Consider the following 18,382-nt stretch of genomic DNA (forward strand, 5'->3'; position numbering starts at 1 on the left):
AGGCTGCACAAGGGACAGGACACTGCCTCCTCCTGGTCCCCCAGGCCCTTGAAAGAGGAGACCCTCCTGCGGCCCCAGGGAGGGCTGGCAGTGGTAGGAAGGCGGCAGAAGCCTCACAGCCCCCACCAGGCGGGAGCCATGGATAAGTTCCGCATGCTCTTCCAGCACTTCCAGTCCAGCTCCGAGTCGGTGATGAATGGCATCTGCCTGCTGCTGGCCGCGGTCACCGTCAAGCTGTACTCCTCCTTTGACTTCAGCTGCCCCTGCCTGGCACGCTACAATGCCCTCTACGGCCTGGGCCTGCTGCTCACACCCCCACTCGCCCTTTTCCTCTGTGGCCTCCTCGCCAACCGGCAGTCCGTGGTGATGGTGGAGGAGTGGCGCCGGCCCACAGGGCACCGGAGGAAAGACCCAGGCGTCATCAGGTGCGGTACCACACCACCCAGCGACCGGTGGGCACTGCCAGGGGCACCCCAAACCCTGACCCTCCCCTGTGGGCATTGTCGCGGCTCCTCCACCAGCACAGGCACTGCCAGGAGCACCCTAAACCCCAACCAACCCTGTGGGCATTGTCAGGGCTCCCCCAACCACTCACCCCACAGACACTGCCAGGTGACCCCCAAGCCCCAGTGACCCCCATGGGTATTGTCAGGGCAAGCCACCCACACCCACAGTCACACTCAGATGTACCCACTCCTTTCCCCAACCAAAGCATCATCAGCTCACAGAGTCCCATTTGCAGTTTCCACTGTGGAAACAGATATTTCTGTTCCTGTCATTTGTCACCTTTTCATGGCCAGTGCTGGAAACACATGAATGATTCAGGATTCCCAAGAATCACCCAGGTCACATCTGTCAGGCTGGCCATGGTTATACCTCCCCACACCCATGAAGGACCAATCCATGACATGCTTAGCCAGTTTCGCATGTAAGAGGCATGATTGGGTTAAAGGCTGCATTCCTCTCCCATAAGCTCCCGAGGGCAGCTTGTACCACTCTGGCCTCAGATCGGTCGGTGCCCTCAACCAAAATCAATTGATGGAGTTTAGAAATTCATAATGCTCCCTGGCGACACTGAGCACCAACTTGGTGCCAAGCTCTGTGCCAAGTGCTATGTGTGCACGCCCTCTGAATTCTCACCTTGGCCCTGGGTCTACTCCTACATTGGACCCATTTTTAAGGATGAAGGACCTGAGGCACAGAGAGGTTAAGTAACTTGGCTGAACTCCCACAGCTAGGAAGAGGCACGGCTCAGATGCAAAAAACACAGGCTGACTCCACTGCCCTTAGTGTTTTGGACAAAATATCTAAGTGCTCTAGACCTGTGGGCAGTGGCAGGAGGGGACTGGTGGGGTTAGCACACTCATGATCTCCTTCTCCCCCTTAATGTTTGACATGGACAATTGAGGTGTTCTCAAACATACGTAGTGTACCTTCATGACAAGTCCTCAGTTCTACCTTCTAACCACATTGCCTCCACAGAAAATGCTGGAGCCAACCCTGCCTACAGCGTATTTATAATTCACTGCTGTGTAGTACACACACACACACACACACACACACACACACACACACAGCGTACCCCATTTTATGTTTGTATACAGTGCAAGTTAGAAACATCTGCATCCTATGCACAAGCAATCTGTTTTGTGTCCCATGGGGGCTCCGTGCTCCATGATCCAGCCACACGGGGGGGTCACGTGCACTGGGTGTGCCCTTGGCCTTTTCCTCTGGGATCCAGTGGGTTCCTGTCCTGTGACCAACACCCAATCCATGCCAATGGAGGCCAGGAGAGGCACTTGGGTACAGTCAGAGCGTGGGCTTCCTGGACGCTGGGGCAAGTGTTTGAGGTGTTACCTCTGGGAGGATTATCGGGCAGAGCTCTCTTAGTTTTGGCTCCTGTCAGAAGCAGGCTCTGGGGAAACTGTGATAATGAGGGGGTTATTGGGGCTCAGTCCTTCTGTGGACTCTCTGAGAGAGTGGGTAAAATACACCTCAGAATTGTCCCACTGAGGGTCTAGGAAGCTGGGGTATTAATGTACCAGGCCCCGTCCCTCTTGAGTTGAAGGTTGATTTGGGGGTTGTTAACTCCCCAGTGTTTTCAGCCTCTGGGAGAAGAGCTCCACCAAAGCCCTCCGGCAGAGCCCCACAGGTGGTTGCCGTGGTGGAAGTTAGAAGCCCTCAGGCCTCCGCATGAATAGGAACCATCCGCCAAAGCTACAGATGCCTCTGGAAGGGCAGGGTACCAACAGTGTCTGCTAGGAGGCCTAGAGCAGGAAGAACATCACTCCCCCCAGTGCTCCAGTCCCGGGCCCCCTGGGGCCCCCAGCCCTCCTTCCTCCCTGCCCTCCACTGCTGGGACCTCTGCAGTGGGAGCTACAGCCACTCTTTTGATGTAATCATGACTGGTATTTCCCAGCTCTCCTGGGAAGTCCATCTTTGCGTCTCGCCTATAGCCTTCCTCCTAAGGCTGAATTCCCGCTGCCCTTGTGAGCCGCCTCTTTCCTCTGCTCCCAGGTATATGTGCTCCTCTGTGCTGCAGAGAGCACTGGCTGCCCCCCTGGTTTGGATCCTGCTGGCCCTCCTTGATGGGAAGTTCTTTGTGTGTGCCTTCAGCAGCTCCGTGGACCCCGACAAGTTTCTGGACTTTGCCAACATGACCCCCAGCCAGGTGCAGCTCTTCCTGTCCAAGGTGCCCTGCAAGGAGGATGAGCTGGTCAGGGACAGCCCTGCTCGAAAGGCAGTGTCTCGCTACCTGCGGTGCCTGTCACAGGTAATTCTGGAGGTCCTCTCCCAACACTCACAAATATCCTGCATGGGTTCTGGGGGGTGAGGAAATACAAATGACTTCCTGGCGCTCCTCCCCACTGCTGGAGACACAACCAAGGAGCAGATGGTTTCCAGGGGGATTAGGAGCATGATCCATGGACAGGACAGTGTTCAGCCTTAGGAAGTGGGCACTTGGCCATCAATGCTGACTCATCGCAGGGCAGAGACCAGGTAGCCATACCCTCCTGAAGTCAGCTAGGCCCACCCTCAGGCAGCCTGGATGGCAGGAAAGCACTGGAGGTATACTGCTCTGCCCTGCCCTCCACCCCCTACACACATTCTTCACACACCTCAGGAATAACTAATCACCCTTTATTGAGCACTTACATGTCAGGCACTGTGTTCAGCACTTCATATGCATTACTTCGTTTAGTTCTCAGAACAACCCTATGAAGTGAATACAGTCATTATCATCCCATTCTGCAGATGAGGAAACTGAGACTCTGACAGTTTAGGTCACAAGGCCAAATTCACACAGCTTGTACAAGATAGGGCAGGGATCTGAATATACATGTTGTAACTCCTGACCCTCTTAACCATCTCCCTACAATTCAGGTTCTCCCCAAATGCCTGGCTTCCCACAAGGTACCAATTCCATTACCCTGGAGGAAAACAAAGCCCAGACTCTAGATGCTACCACCACCACTCACAGAGCCCAGGTCTGGGTTGTGTCCCCTAAAAAGTCTTTACGTGAACCCACACATGCAGAGTATCAGTAGGGCTCCAGAGAATAAAAACATGACCCAGCCCTTTGGGGATCCACGACAGGCTCATGGCAAATGCAGGCCCATCGTGCAGTGGAGAGAGGACTCAGGTGCACTTGATTCTGGTTCAGATTGTGACCAGGGCCACGTCAGTCCCCCTGAGAGCCTCAGTTTCTTCTGCAAAATAAAAGGAAGTTTGTTCTCCTCCATCTTGGTGGTCCCTGCAGGCTGTCACTAGCTCAGTGGAAAGAATGTGGAATTTCCAATCAGACCAGGGTTTGAGTTCTGACTTAGCTGTTAGTTCATCAGGCACATTAAATTCTCCTCACATGTAAAATGCTCACACTAATATTTTAAATTGGTGTGTGTGGGGGGAAAATCCTGCGAGAGACCAAACGAGAGACGGTAAATCACATCTACAAATGATAGGAATTCAAATATGTCTTTGCTTATGGTTTAGAGGAGTGACTTCTCTGCTCCAGGTCCACACAGTTGCTCTAATTTTAGGGGGGGCTTGAAGAGATGATGGCTTTGGATGAGAAGAGAGAAGGGAGAGGAGTCGGCCATGTGTGGGCTCCAGCCCTAGAGAACTAGTTCCAGTTGTTCCTCACTCTTGGCCTGGAACACTGTTTCCCCTGTTCATATCCTGTACAACTGTTACTCATCCTTCAGGTCTCAGCCTAAACCTCACTCTTCCCTAAGCCCTCAAGTTGAGGTTGGATGGATCCCCATGAGTCCCTGTATATCTCTCAACACGGCACTTAGCCACTCATCACCTATTTAATTGTTTCCTCCACTAACGTGTGAGCTCTATGAAAGAAAAGACTAGGCCTCCCGTGCCTCCCCCATAATACAGGATGAATGGACGCACAGATGGGATGGATAAACATGTGTGAGGATAGATGGAGGACTGGATAAAAAGATGAAAGATGATGAATAGATGGGAGAATAGAGAAGGCAAAACTTTACCTCTCCCCACCTTACATTTTCAGCTGAGATGCTAACAAAAAGATAACAAGAGGAAAACAAAGAGTTTATTAACGCGTGCAGTGCACATTACACGGGAGAAACCTAAACCAAAGAGTAACTCAAAACAGCGGCTTAGAATTCCAGCTTATATTAGCATCTTCAACAAGAGCAAAACCTTTGTAGAGAAGTGACAGGACAAAGGAAAGCAGTTTTAAGCTTCCAAGGGCAGAAACGGTGGAAAGGTAAATAAATGGAAGGAAACATGGACTTTCTTACTCTTTACTAATAGAGTAAGTTTTGTTTGCACATTCCTCTGGTGCTGTGTCTGGGCTGCTAAGAGTCTGTCTCCAGTAAAAGGAGAATTTATATCCTGCCTTTAGACAGAAAAGGAAAGTGTAGAGAGAGTTTTTCCTATGTTTGCACTTCTTAATTGTCTTTAGCTCAAAATAATATTTATATCAAAGAGGCATACTTTGGGGTAGCATATTTTGGTTTCCATAAGAGGAAAGTTGGGAAAGAGAGTAGTGGGAGCATGGATAGTTGGATAGATAAATAGAAGGAAGGATCAGAGTATGGGAACATGAATGAATGGGAGGATCGATGGCTGGATAGGAGGATGGATGATGGACAGATGGAAGGATGGTTGGAGGGATGGCTGGATAGGTAGATAATAGCTATATAGTCAGATGAGAGGATGGATGACTGGATGGATGGGTGGAGAGATGGTTGGATGGATGAATGGATGCAAGGATGAGAGAAAAAATGTAAGGGAGAATGGATGGCGGTGGTCGGTAGGATGGATGACTAAATAGGAGGATGGATAGATCTGAGGAAGGATGAGAGGCCTAAGTGAAGGGAGAGACTCTGGAACACCCTTGCGACGCGGCTGTATAGCACCCATGCCCCTCCCACACCCAACCTCTTGCTTCCCACCCCCAGGCCATAGGCTGGAGTGTCACCCTGCTGCTCATCATTCTGGCCTTCCTGGCCCGCTGCCTGAGGCCCTGCTTCGACCAAACAGTCTTCCTGCAGCGCAGATACTGGAGCAACTATGTGGACTTGGAGCAGAAGCTCTTCGATGAGACGTGCTGCGAGCACGCGCGGGACTTTGCGCACCGCTGCGTGCTGCACTTCTTCGCCACTATGCAGAGCGAGATGCAGGGGCTGCGGCGGGACAGGGTGGGCAGGGGCGCCGAGCCTCCCGAGATGCCCGAGCCCCCTGAGGCCGTGGACGGCGGAAGTGGGAAGGCTCACCTGCGCGCAGTCTCCAGTCAGGAGCAGGTGGACCATCTCCTGAGCTCATGGTACTCCAGCAAACCGCCTCTGGACCTCCGGGCATCCCCCGGGCTCTGGGGGGTTGGCCTCAGCCACCGGGCCCCTACTGCCGCCCCCGGCACCAGGCTGTCCCAACACTCCCATGTGTAGGGACCCCAGCAGTGTCCCCATGTGGAGTGCCCCACTGACCAGGGTCCGGGGACTTTCCGGTTGTGGGGGCTCCAAGGCAGGGCAGCCTAGCCCTGTTGGCCTCCTTCCCCAAAATAGCCCCATCTGTGGCCTAGTTTCTGGGCGTGGCCTCTGGGGTTCTCTAAAGCAGTGCTTCACAAACTTGAAGACGCTCATAATTCCCCCCCCCCCCTTGTAAAATGCAGATTCTGGTGCAGTGCCTCCAGGACTGGCTCCAAGACTGCATTTCTAGCAAGTTCCCAGATGATACTTCTGCTTCTGGTCAGTGGACCAAACTGAGTAGCAAGAGTCTAAATAGATCTGCCATGGGTTCTGGGTCCCAGATGTCCAGATTCTAAATAACAACAACAATGGCACACGTTTACGTGGTGATTACTATGTGCCTGGCATTGTTCTAAACTCCTTACATATAGTAACTCATTTAATCCTCATGATAGCCTAATGCAGAAAGATAATTAATTGCACCATTTTTTAGAAGAGAAAACTGAGGCATAAAGAGGTTAAGCTGAGGGAGGTCACCCATGTAAGAGCTGAAACGTGATCGCAGGAGGCCTAACTCCAGAGTGGGCTCTGAGCTACACATTAGTCAGCCCTCTGGCTAGTGTTGTGTGTTTGTTTGTAATGCTCTGGCTGGGTTTCCTGCCGCTTCCGCCAGGGTTCTCTGAGTAAGCTCCAGCAAACTCCGCTAGTTGACTTCCTCTTGAAACTGCTGTTTAGTGCCTCTTGCTAACTACAGCATATGAACAGTTTTATCTTTTCCTGTCAAGGGGATTTTTCTATTTTGGGATGTCAAAGGGGCTGACCCTTCCAGATCTCGACTTCCCGAAGTCCCATCGATTCTGTTTCTAACAGACCAAGGCTGAGCAGCGCCCACCTGGTGCAGCCCCCTTTGGGATGCAGCTCCGTTCTCAGCCACGCCTCGGCCAGCCTCCAGTTAAGCAGGTGCTTCCTTCCTTACCCTGCACTCGCACTACCTTTCTTACCACCTGCGGCCTGACTCCTGAGCTCAGCATCTCTTTGCAAGGCTGCTTCCTTCCCTAGACATTCACATACCCGATGCCCTCAACAAGAAGCTGGCACCTGGTGAGGATTCCCCAGTGTACAGTGTTTGGACCAGATCTGCAAATCAGGGTAGGAGCAGACCTAGACATCTCCACACTGATCAAGCGTCCCAGGTGATTCAGTAAGTTCCAATGTTTAAGGATTTCTGGGCCAAGAGCGGGTGAAAATCCTTGAAACGCCAGGGTTAGAGCTTGCTGAAAAAGGAAAAACCTGCCACTCAGTTTCTGGTGGCCCTAACAGGAAGGGTTGGGGAAAATCTACCCTATAATCTCCTCTGGGCCTCTGTTCCTCCTGATGACTCACTCACCACACACACACACACACACACACACACACACACACACACACACACTCACATCCTGCTACTGCCTCCATCAGCCCCAATGGTGCAGACCCGTATTCACCCCAAGATTTTCTGATTCTCAGGGCCTGGGAGCAGTGCAGGGGCCCCTAGATGCACCCCCTAGAGCCCAGCCCCCTCCATATCAGGCGATCTCTGCTCTCCTGGGCTCTTGCCAAGGGACCTTGTAGGACCAGACAATCCCTGCAACTCAGCCTCCCCCCACCTACCCTGCTGTTGCTCAGGCCATGCAAATGTCAGAAATGGCACTGAGGTGGGGCAAGATTTAGGCAAAGTGATTGCAGAGATTGGATGGGGAGGGAGGGAGGAGAGCTTGGAGATGGCCCCGTCATCCCAGCCTGGGGGAGGGAGGCTCAGGGACCCCACAAAATGCAAAAATGCAGCCACTGGACGAGCAAAAAGTCACTGACTGCCATCAGTACTCTTGCCTTCTTATACTGAGCACTTATTGAGCACCAACTGCATAGACAGCACTGTGCCAGGGAATAGGGAACAGAGAATACACAGATGATATGGCCTGCCCTCAAGGAGCTCACCGTCTAATAGAGAGACAGAGATGGGTACAGAAACCATTATAATCCAAAGCAAAAAGTGTAAGTGATGTGACAGAGACGAACTATGTGCCGTGGGGATTTAGCATGGAGAATAATGGCTCCAACCTAGGGGATCAGAGAAGGCTTCATTTGAATGGGTCTCAAAGGATAGGGAGGGTTTTGACAAGTAGAGAAAGAGATGGGGTGGGGCCAGAGGACCTCAAGAGAGGAAACAGTGAAAACAAAGGCAAACAGTTGGGAAAGAGGCAGCACAGGAGTCATTTACTCATTCACCAAATACTGAGGGAATGCCTTGCGTGCCAGAGAGCAGGCCTATCTTAATGGAGCTTCCAGTCTGGAAGAGGAGATAGAACATGAGCTAGTGAGCAAACAGCCGGATGGAGGAGTGTGCAGTCCTGCCAAGCTGAAGAACCTCAGCCAGAGGGCAGAGGAGCCCACTCCAAACCACTCCAAATGCGTTCTATCAAGAGATGCCTCTCAAACCCCACACCCAGTGACACATTCTTGGGATCCACTGTCCTTGGTGGCCCTCAAACACATCCCCACAGGGGGTGGCCTAGGCCAAGCAGATTGGTGAGTTTCTGTCGGATTCACAGACATCCCTGGGCTCTACCCAGGGTTATAAAGGAAGTGTGGGAGGTTTGGCGCCTGTTTCAGTTTAGGATGTTGATAACGGAGGGAGCTTCAGCATCTCTGTATGGGGAAAGGCACCAGGACCTAAACGCTATAATGGGAGTAGAGTAATTATATCCACACTAACATGCTTCCACGTAGAGGGACTCGTAGAAGATGAGGGAGTTCTCTGCTGAGGGCCCGGCTCTGCCCAATGCTTTGAGGCTGGATGAAATGACCTCTCTTGCCTCTGCTTGATCCGCTCTAACAGGATGAGGGCAGGAGTGGCTGTGGGACTGGGACCTGGATTAGGGTGGAGATGGAAAGAAGCAGAAGATTAGAGGATTTAAGGGATAGAATATACTCTGGGTGCTCATGTGTGTCAATGTCCTGCTTAAAATGTAACCCGTAGAGCAGTCCGTCCTGTGTTAGTCAGGTTAGACCCAAATGTAAAAATAAAACCAAAATGTCAATGCCCTAATACAACAAAGATACATTTCTCCACTCGGGCAAAGTCTGAAGTAGATAAACAAGGGAGGAAAGTTGGGCAGGAGGGGAGCTCCTCTGGTTACTTGGGGACCCAGCTGACAGGGGACTCCCCCATATTGGGATACCACATTAAGACATATGTTATTCCCCAGATTCTGAGACAAGCAAGTCAGTGAGTGGTTTATGTGGAGGTCACTCCCAGGAAACAAGGTAGGAACAGGGGAAGTGACACCAGAAAGGGAAGAAAGTCAGTAACATTTGTGGAGCCAGCCAGTCACTGCTGTGGGCAACTCTGGGTGCCCACATCCCCAGGCATCCTAACCCAGGAGGGAGGAAGGTGGAGGGTTTGTTACCAATCTCTGACTGTCCCTGACTGGGGCACTAACTGTGGCACTGCCAGCTTGTCTTGGGCCAAATGTCTCCCGGGTGCAGTGAGCAGCCTTTGAAATGTAGAGATGAGTGCTGACGGTGGTGGGTGTTACCTTGGTGTCCAGGGTCCATGAGGCAGGGAAGACAAAGACTAGGGACAGTGGTAACAGGTGGGGGCTTCAGTGACACAACTCAGTCCCATGGCTTCAACCTACCTGGAACAGAGGCTGGGAATTATAGGGAAGCACGTGGAATATTTAGTGAGTACTGCTGGTTTTGGACACAACATACAACCTCCAATACAGTTTGGCTAATGCAGAAGAGAATGGCACTGTATCCTCCTTAGGTAAAGACTTCATACCTCTGGTAACACAGCCTGATAGTACTTGAGCTGCCTTGGCAGCCACATCTCACTGATGGCTGCTGCCTCCTCCACTGCCCTGTTTTCCAGGTGCTGCCACAGCTGCTGGTTGAGGGCAGTGCCGATTAAGCACCATACCTTCGTGCTGTCCTATGTAAAGTGGGCATTTTCCTAAAGGTACAGCACCCGCTCCCTAGAGGCCCCCTTTGCATGCTGCTTTACATGACATTTAACTCCTCTAGCACTGGGGTGCATGCCAGGACAACACTTCTGGGAGCAGCCCAGTGTGCATTCCACAGTGTAGCTGTGGGTGAGTTTGCTGATAACACATTGAAAAGTTTGCGCAGGGTCATGGCACCCTGCTTTCCATTTACACCCAGTCATACGCTCTCGGAGTCAGAGGGGAGAGGTGGAGAAGACAAACCATTGCTAAACGCACTACCAAGACCCCTCCTGTAGTAGATAGAATCATGCATGAGCCCCCAAGGTCCACCACCTAATCTCCAGAACCTGTGAATGTGTTACCTCCAGATGCAGAAGTGATTACGTGAAGGATCTGGACATGGAGAGACACTCCTGGATGATCCAGGTGGACATCGTGTAATCACAAATCCTTATAAGAGGGAGGCAGGAGAGGTTGGAGTGATGGGGGACCACAAGCCAGGAAATGTAGGTATCTTCTAGAAGCTGCAGAAGCCCAGGAAATAGATTCTCCTCTGGCTCCTCCAGAAGAAACCCAGGCTGCCACCTCCTTGATTTTTAGCCCATTGCGAGCCACTTCAGACTCCTGACAGAACTGTGAGAGAATAAATTTGTGTTGTCTTAAACCACTGTTTGTGGTGACTTTTTACAGCAGCAATAGGAAACTAGCACACATTTTCAAAGTGCACTACAAAAGCTCAGTTGAAGAGATGGCAATTATTACTGTTACGCGATTGTAACGATTGTTTACTAAGAGCTCACTGTGGGTCTAGCACTGCGCTAAACTCTTTACCTGCAGCATCTCATTGAATCCTCATGACGACAGCCTGAAAGGTAAGCTCTTTTATTCTCCCCATTTCACAGATGCGAAGTCTGTGGCATCCAGAGGTTACATTACTTACTTGCTCAAGGTCCCTGGTTGGTATGTGTCTGGGTTGAGCTGTGAACCCCGGTCACTGATGAGGGTTCTTATGTGCTCTGTAACATGGTTTCTTGCTAAGAAGAAACTTGACTGTTCAATGAAAGAAACACTGAGACAATGGGCAGGGCCTGAGGAGGATTTGGGTGGGCAGATGGTGTTTCAGGAGCGGGGCATGCTCCACGTATCCTTTCTGTGGTGGCTGACACAGCTCTGGCTTCAGCTGCTGCTCAAGAGGCCACCCCACCTTCTCCCTCACAGGACACCTGCCCCTCGCCCTCATGCTTCAGAGACAGAGGTTCCTAACCTTCTTCACATCCCAGTGTGTGGAGACATTGATTGACACGTGACATCTGGGCAAACGAAGGGGATTTGGAGACATCTATATAGAGCCCAGTGGGACAATGATTACATGTTCATTATCTTATAGAATTATGATTGGAAAGATGTAGTACAAATTATGAAATTAGGAAAGTACAAATTAGGAAAGATATTCAATACTGCATTGGTATAAAACACCCAAATGAAATCTCCCAGGCTTCTTGAGCATGCTTCAGTGAACATAACTTTTTAACATCAGATTTTGAAATGACGATGGCAGATTCTATTCAAGGCTCTTTTTCTCTCAATTGAGATGTAATTGACATATACTATTATGTTTCAGGTGTACAATATAATTGTTTGATATATGTTTATATTGTAAGTTAATCACCACAATAAGTCTAGTTAACATCCATCACCTCACATAGTTACACATATTTTTTTGGAGACTTTTTAAGATTCACTCTCTTGGCACGTTCAAATATACAATTCAGTATTATTAATTATAGTTACCATGCTGTACATTACATCCCCAAACTCATTTATTTTATAACTGGAAGTTTGTACCTTTTGATCATGTTTACCCATCCCCTCATTTAATAATGATCTCTTCAAATGTTTGATAAATACCACCCAGAGAAGACTTGGCCCAAGTTGATAAATTTAAAACTAATTCATACAACCACTCAAAAATTTACAGCAGTCTGAATGGTATGTAAAGACTGCAGCACTCATCCTTTACTTTCAATAACTGTAACCAAAATTCTTGTGATATGAGAATAATAAGTTTAGAATCCAATCAAGCTGTTTTATATCAAGTATTTTTAAATAACATTGAAGTTAGAATTTGCAGAGTGTATATGTAGTTGGAGCAGGCACCATACAGCCAGCTTGGGTGCCAGTAGCAGGGCACATCAGCTATAAACAGTATCCACTATAGAAGACAGAGATTCCAGGCTGCCCCCTGGAGCTGCACTCCTCCTGGGCTTCTGCACCAGCCCACCCTACCCCACCACTCCGCTCCTGGGACTGTGTGCCAAGCTGTGCCGCAGCTCAGACCCCTTCTCAGCCATGCACGTCGACGCTGCCATAGATGTCCTTGGTTGGATCTCCCTCATCCTGCTCTCCACCTGTGGGTGCCCTCTTGGAAGCCCCCAACAATTGTCCTCCAGAAGCCACCAGCCTAGAGGCTCCGTTTGCCACAAGCACAGCCTGACAGTGAAGGGAGCAATAACTTTCTCCACCTGCATCCTATCTGTGATGCACTAAGGTTTCCACCTGGACTAGAAGAGCAGAAGAACCTGATTCAACCGGAAGAGAAAAGCAGAAAAACCCTTCCTTCCTCCCTCCTCCACCTCCACTTGTACTTAGCCTGGGTTCTCGTCCCACTCCTCCACCTACAAGCTGTGTAACTTAACCTCTCTGAGCCTCAGTCCCCACCTCTGTAAAATGGGGACAATAGTACCTATCCCATAGAACTGTACGAAGATGACACGAGGTTATACAGGTAAAGTGCTGGCATAGGGCCTGACACAGAAGCCTCGGTCAATGCCAATTCTTGTTGGTCCTACAGAGACACACATACCACTAATGTGGTTACACGCACACATGCGGATACACAGATACCGAGGCCCAAAGCCACAGTGACCATACGTGACCCCTACAGGGATGCACAGATCTGTGGGCCCCATGGAGCCACCCTGTCCAGGCTCTTGCTTTGCGTCAGCCCCGGCCTCACCCTCTTAACCCAGACAGGAGCTATCTGGTTGGAGCTGGGTCTGACCTGCTCTTCTGGGAGAAGAGCAAAGGGCCTCAAAGGGAGCGCTTTAACCTACTCCCCACTTTGATAGGAGGGGCCCTGGCCTGGTTCCCAAAGACATTCTGGGCCTGAACTCCAGGCATGAAACCCCACTGTTCTACCCCTTTATTTTTTGATCTGGGGAAGTAGAGGAAGAAGGTAGAGCTAGGAAAGGATTTTTCGTCCACACTCTACAAACACACAGAAACACCCACAGAGACACAAGCAAACTACACATAAAAGCATTTGCATTATGCTCATAGGCTAGAGCTCCTTGCCCATTGTGTGTGTGCAGGGGGAGTGGCGGGGGAGAACACAGCAACCTCTCAGATCCATATCTGACTCCAAATCCAAATTCAGGGTTTTTACTATATGCCATCCATGCTGCATCAGCACTATCTCCACCACCACCACCACTGCCACTACCATACCCACTGTGACCAATATCGCTACCACTATCGCTGTCATTTACTGCTATCACTACCACCACCAAAAGCATTACTGCCCTCATCACCACCATCACCACCATCACTGCCATCTCTATATCATTGTACCATCATTGTCTGAACTGATGGAGGAGCCCTCTTGGATTCTGATACAGCATGGAAGAAGGACCCAATGGGAAGGGCAGAAGGAAGGTGACATGCTTCCTAGGAGCCCAGGAGATAATGTCCAGAAGCTCAGGCCTCTGCAGCAGCCCAGGATTCTCCCAAATTCCAACCCTGCTGGAGACCATGTCTTCCCAGCCTATGTCTGAGCCTCCTTGCCCTACTTTCATACCCACTGAAAACTGGTCCCCACCAGGTGTGGCCCTGGTGGTTTCCCAGTGCCGGAGGTGGCTGTGGAGAGAGCGAAGCCCAGGAGAGGTGGAGAGGGGAGGGGCAGAACTCCGGCTACACCCACAGGATTGGCCACCCTATGCCTCTTGGCTAGCATATAACTAGTATGTTCCTCAAAGAGACAGTGACCTCAGCCACTGACCTGAGCTCTGCCAGTGTCAGCCATGAGGTGGGCACTGAGTGGGCCACAGGGACCATCCTTGAGGCAGCGGTGAGGTGGGAGGAGGCCACCAGGCCCCCCGTGGGGTGCGATGGACAAGTTCCGGATGGTCTTTCAGTTCCTGCAGTCCAACCAGGAGTCCTTCATGAATGGCATCTGTGGCATCATGGCCCTGGCCAGTGCCCAGATATACTCAGCCTTTGACTTCAACTGCCCCTGCCTGCCCGGCTACAATGCAGCCTACAGCGCGGGCATCCTGCTGGCGCCGCCCCTGGTGCTCTTTCTGCTCGGCTTGGTACTGAACAACAATGTGTCCATGCTGGCTGAGGAGTGGAAGCGGCCGCCTGGCCGCCGGGCCAAGGACCCCGCCGTGCTGCGTTACATGTTCTGCTCCATGGCTCAGCGCGCCCTCATCGCGCCCGTCGTCTGGGTGGCCGTCACGCTGCTCGATGGCAAGTGCTTCCTCTGTGCCTTCTGCACTGCCGTGCCTGTGACTGTGCTGGGCAACGGCAGCCTGGCGCTCGGCTTAGCTCCACCCGAGCTTGCCCGCCTGCTCGCCCGGGTGCCCTGCCCAGAGATCTATGATGGCGACTGGCTCCTGGCCCGAGAGGTGGCCGTGCGTTACCTGCGCTGCATCTCCCAGGTGAGGGGGACAAAAGGCTTTGGTCTCCCCACACAGACCGGAGTCCTTCTGGAAGGGTTCGATCTCACCACGTCTCAAAATGGGGCTTCCTCAGGGATAGTCATGTTTCCTCAGCAGACTGGGGCTCCCCCTCAGACAGAGCTCTGTGGGGCAGGGGCATGTTTTCCCAACTGAGGCAGAGGCTTCTGAAGGCCATGTTTTCATTCAGATCGGGGGCCGCCTGGGGGAAAGTGGTATGGCTACCTTAGTCCAAAGGCCTGTGCCCCTTTCTGAGGTCCCAGGAGCGGACCCAACAGCTCAGCCAGCCCCACATCCTCTGTCCTGAGCTCCGATTGGAAGCCTGGGGGAATTTGCATCCTTTCTTCTGCCAAGCCAGGGTAGTGGTGAGGCCGGTGGGTGGCTGAGCCATTTGGGTACATTTCACTGGCAAATGCCCCCAGCTGGTGCCTCCCTGCTCCTGGAGTGGGAACTGAGGGTCAAGGTGCTCCTGGAAGGGCTTGCATTAGGGGGATGCACTGTTGGGATGTTCCCTAGAGGCAGAATGGAAGGGCCCACCGATGGGAAATCCAGAGCTCGGGTCCCTCCAGCCCCACTGCCATGTCCTCTGCTCCTCTGTGGTCACCCATCCAGGCCCCTCAGGCCGCCCCTGCAGTCATTGCACTATGGGGAGGACGACCCAGGCAGCATCCCCTTGCAGCACATGGACCAGAGGCTGTCAGGGGAGGGGCAGAGGCTGGGCCTGCCCTTCAAGGGCTAGAGAGACATGTCGGCTCTGCTCTGGCAAGACCAGACACGCCGGCACCTCCTCGCTCCTGGCTGGAACACTCTCCTGGGGGCCTGCGACACCACCAAACACCCCACATGAATCTCATACTCTGAGAGTCCGATCCAATCTCTGCTTCTCTCCCAAACTGTGCCTCCTCTCCTCTGGGCACTTGTCCCATCGTCCCAGGCATCAGGGCCTGATGCAGCTGTCCCTCCACCTGATCTTAACCATCACATCATAAACTAAAAGGGCCCCCAGAGGACAGGCAGTCTGATATGTTTCATTTGGTCTTCAGAAGTTGAATTAGAAATTCAATTTTAGAATGAGTTGACATCATTTAAAACCAGAAATTTTCACATAAAAAGCAGATTTCCAGCTGTATTTGAAACATCAGGAGCTCCACCCCGTAGGGACCGCATTTCCTCATTGAGCAGCATAAGGGCTGCATCCTGCCGAGACGGAGCACATGCTCTGTAGCTCCCCACGTGATGTCTTCTCTGCCATTACCTGCCAGACCCATTACAGGCATTTGGGATTGCTCTGCCTCCCTTCTTCTGATCTGGCCTAACGCTTCTCTGTGCAGCTGGGGGCCGACCCTGAAGCAGAGGTTGGGAGAGCATCCTGCCCTGTGCCCCATAGGGAGTTACTGGCTGAACAGAGCCAGCACCTGAATGTCCAGTGTTCTTTAGCACAGAGTTTGAGGGATTGTCCAATTTGTCTCTGTGACCCCAAGGGCCCAGATTAGAACCCACACAGAAGAGGCACTCAGTTAGTGCTGGTGACTGAATGGCAGACAATACCAGGAGCCAATGGAGAGGTACAGAACTCACAGGAAAAAGGGTCACTATGGCCTAGGGAAGTCAAGGAAGGCTTCCTGAAGGAAGAGGCATGCTCAGCAAGGACCTATTGGCATAATTACAGTGGCTAACAATTACTGAGCATAACTATGTACCAGACACTGTACTAAGTTTAGTATCACATTTAGTCCTCATAATGATCCTATGAGCTAGGTACTATCACCAGCCCCATTTTATATGTGGGGAAACTGAGGCACAGAGCAGTCAGGTACCTTTCTCCTGGTCAACTAGTAAGTAGTGGAGACAGGGACAAAACCCAGACAGCTAACTCCAGGGGCCGTCCAGTTAACTCCTGTATTGTGAGTGCCAGGACTACACACGGGGCATTTTACTCACGTGATCTCATTTTCATGAAATGGGTATATGTATGCCCATTTTACAGACATAAAAATGGAGAAGGCCAATAGGTGAAGTCACTTGCCCAGTCAGTGCTTTTTTCCCTAAAAGCCCTGGCATAGAGAGTGCTTTGGGGGTCTGGAAAGGTTTGCGAGACCGGACGGCAGTGCCAAGCTGACTCTCTCTTCTCTCCGCTGCAGGCACTGGGCTGGTCCTTCGTGCTGCTGACCACACTGCTGGCATTTGTCGTGCGCTCTGTGCGGCCCTGCTTCACACAGGCTGCCTTCCTCAAAAGCAAGTACTGGTCCCACTATATTGACATCGAGCGCAAGCTCTTTGATGAGACATGCACGGAACATGCCAAGGCCTTCGCCAAGGTCTGTATCCAGCAGTTCTTTGAGGCCATGAACGATGACCTGGAGCTGGGTCACACCCACAGGGCACTGGCCACAGCCTCTGCTGGCTCGGCAGCCCCAGCTACCACCGATGGTGCCGAGGAGAGGGAGAAACTGCGAGGTATCACCGATCAAGGAGCCATGAACAAGCTGCTCACAAACTGGCACAAATGCAAGCCACCCCTGAAGCTGGGCCAGGAGGAGCCGCTGATGGGCAACGGCTGGGCTGGGGGTGGGCCCCAGCCTCCACGCAAGGAGGTGGCCACCTACTTCAGCAAAGTGTGAGCTGTAGCCAGGTGAAGAGGCAAGAACGGTGGTCTGAGCCCACAGCCCCTTCGCCCCCCAAACCAGGTGGAAAATTGAAGGCTGTAGGTGATGTGCAGTAGACCTCTGGAGCAGACCCACATGCCGAGGCATTCACCTGCTCATGTGAGGCTGGAAATTTGGAGCTAGCAGGCGACCTCACTCCTCCAGCTGTGCCACTGCCTTAGGTGGCCTCAGGGCAGTTGAGCCACAAGCAGTATTAGTCAGAAGGGTTCAAAACTGGCTCGCAAGGAACAAGCTCCCACCTGCTCAGCCCTTCCCAGACCACTTCGTTTCTGATTCATTATCTCCACTCAGGTTCTACGGACATCCTTGCCCAGCGTCCACTCTTCTCTGTGACTTTTCACGATCTCTGTTCCCTTATGCTCAAGGCTCAGGGAGTGGGAGGGCATCCAGCCGTCTCTGGAAGCGGGAGTACTCTGGTTTTGGCCAGTCGCCTGAGCGAGGCTGAGTGGGCCAAGGTAGCCCTAAGGACATGACACCCAGCCTCACCTGGTATGACACACATGAGGTGACAGGTGATAAGACAAGATACCAGAAGCTGGGTCCACCCAGGAGAAGCCGGGGTGTGTGGTCACCATAGAAGTCACTCAACAATTGTCGTGGCAGACTGAACATTGATTTAGCACCAAGCATGAAAGGCCTTCTGTCGTAGTCGACTCAGGCTGTTATCACCAAATACCACAGAATGGTTAGGTTATAAACGACGATTTCTCAGTGATGGAGGCTGGAAGTCCAAGATCATGGGGCACGGTCATTTTCTGGTGGTCTCCTTCCTGATTCATAGCCACGCCTTCTCACTGTCCTTACACAGTGGAAGGGGCTGGGGAGCTCTCTGGAGCGTCTGTTATAAGGCCACTAATCCCATTCATGAGGGCTTTGCCCTTGTGACTGAAGTACTTACCAAACGCTCCATCTCCTAACATCGTCACCTTTGGGGGTCAGGGTCAACATATGAGTTTCGGGGGGGTGGAACATTCAAACCAAAAGTACCTCTCCTGACGGGGAGAAGTGGTCTTCTCACTGACCGCCCTAACACCTCCCATACA

General features: G+C 51.8%; 2 protein-coding genes across 2 annotated transcripts; both read left to right on the top strand.

Annotated features, from left to right (window-relative positions):
* CALHM3 (calcium homeostasis modulator 3) lies at positions 1–6,102 on the top strand. The gene is made up of 3 exons (XM_033129689.1): positions 1–425; positions 2,518–2,773; positions 5,442–6,102. Exons 1-3 carry the CDS (start codon positions 139–141, stop codon positions 5,925–5,927), a joined length of 1,029 nt encoding a protein of 342 aa, XP_032985580.1. The 5' UTR covers positions 1–138; the 3' UTR covers positions 5,928–6,102.
* Positions 6,103–14,103: 8,001 nt separating this feature from the next.
* CALHM1 (calcium homeostasis modulator 1) lies at positions 14,104–17,294 on the top strand. The gene is made up of 2 exons (XM_033129831.1): positions 14,104–14,655; positions 16,815–17,294. Exons 1-2 carry the CDS (start codon positions 14,104–14,106, stop codon positions 17,292–17,294), a joined length of 1,032 nt encoding a protein of 343 aa, XP_032985722.1.
* The last annotated feature ends 1,088 nt before the right edge of the window (positions 17,295–18,382 follow it).

The sequence above is a fragment of the Rhinolophus ferrumequinum genome, chromosome 16 (genome assembly GCF_004115265.2).
Source record: "Rhinolophus ferrumequinum isolate MPI-CBG mRhiFer1 chromosome 16, mRhiFer1_v1.p, whole genome shotgun sequence".
Classification (NCBI taxonomy): domain Eukaryota; kingdom Metazoa; phylum Chordata; class Mammalia; order Chiroptera; family Rhinolophidae; genus Rhinolophus; species Rhinolophus ferrumequinum.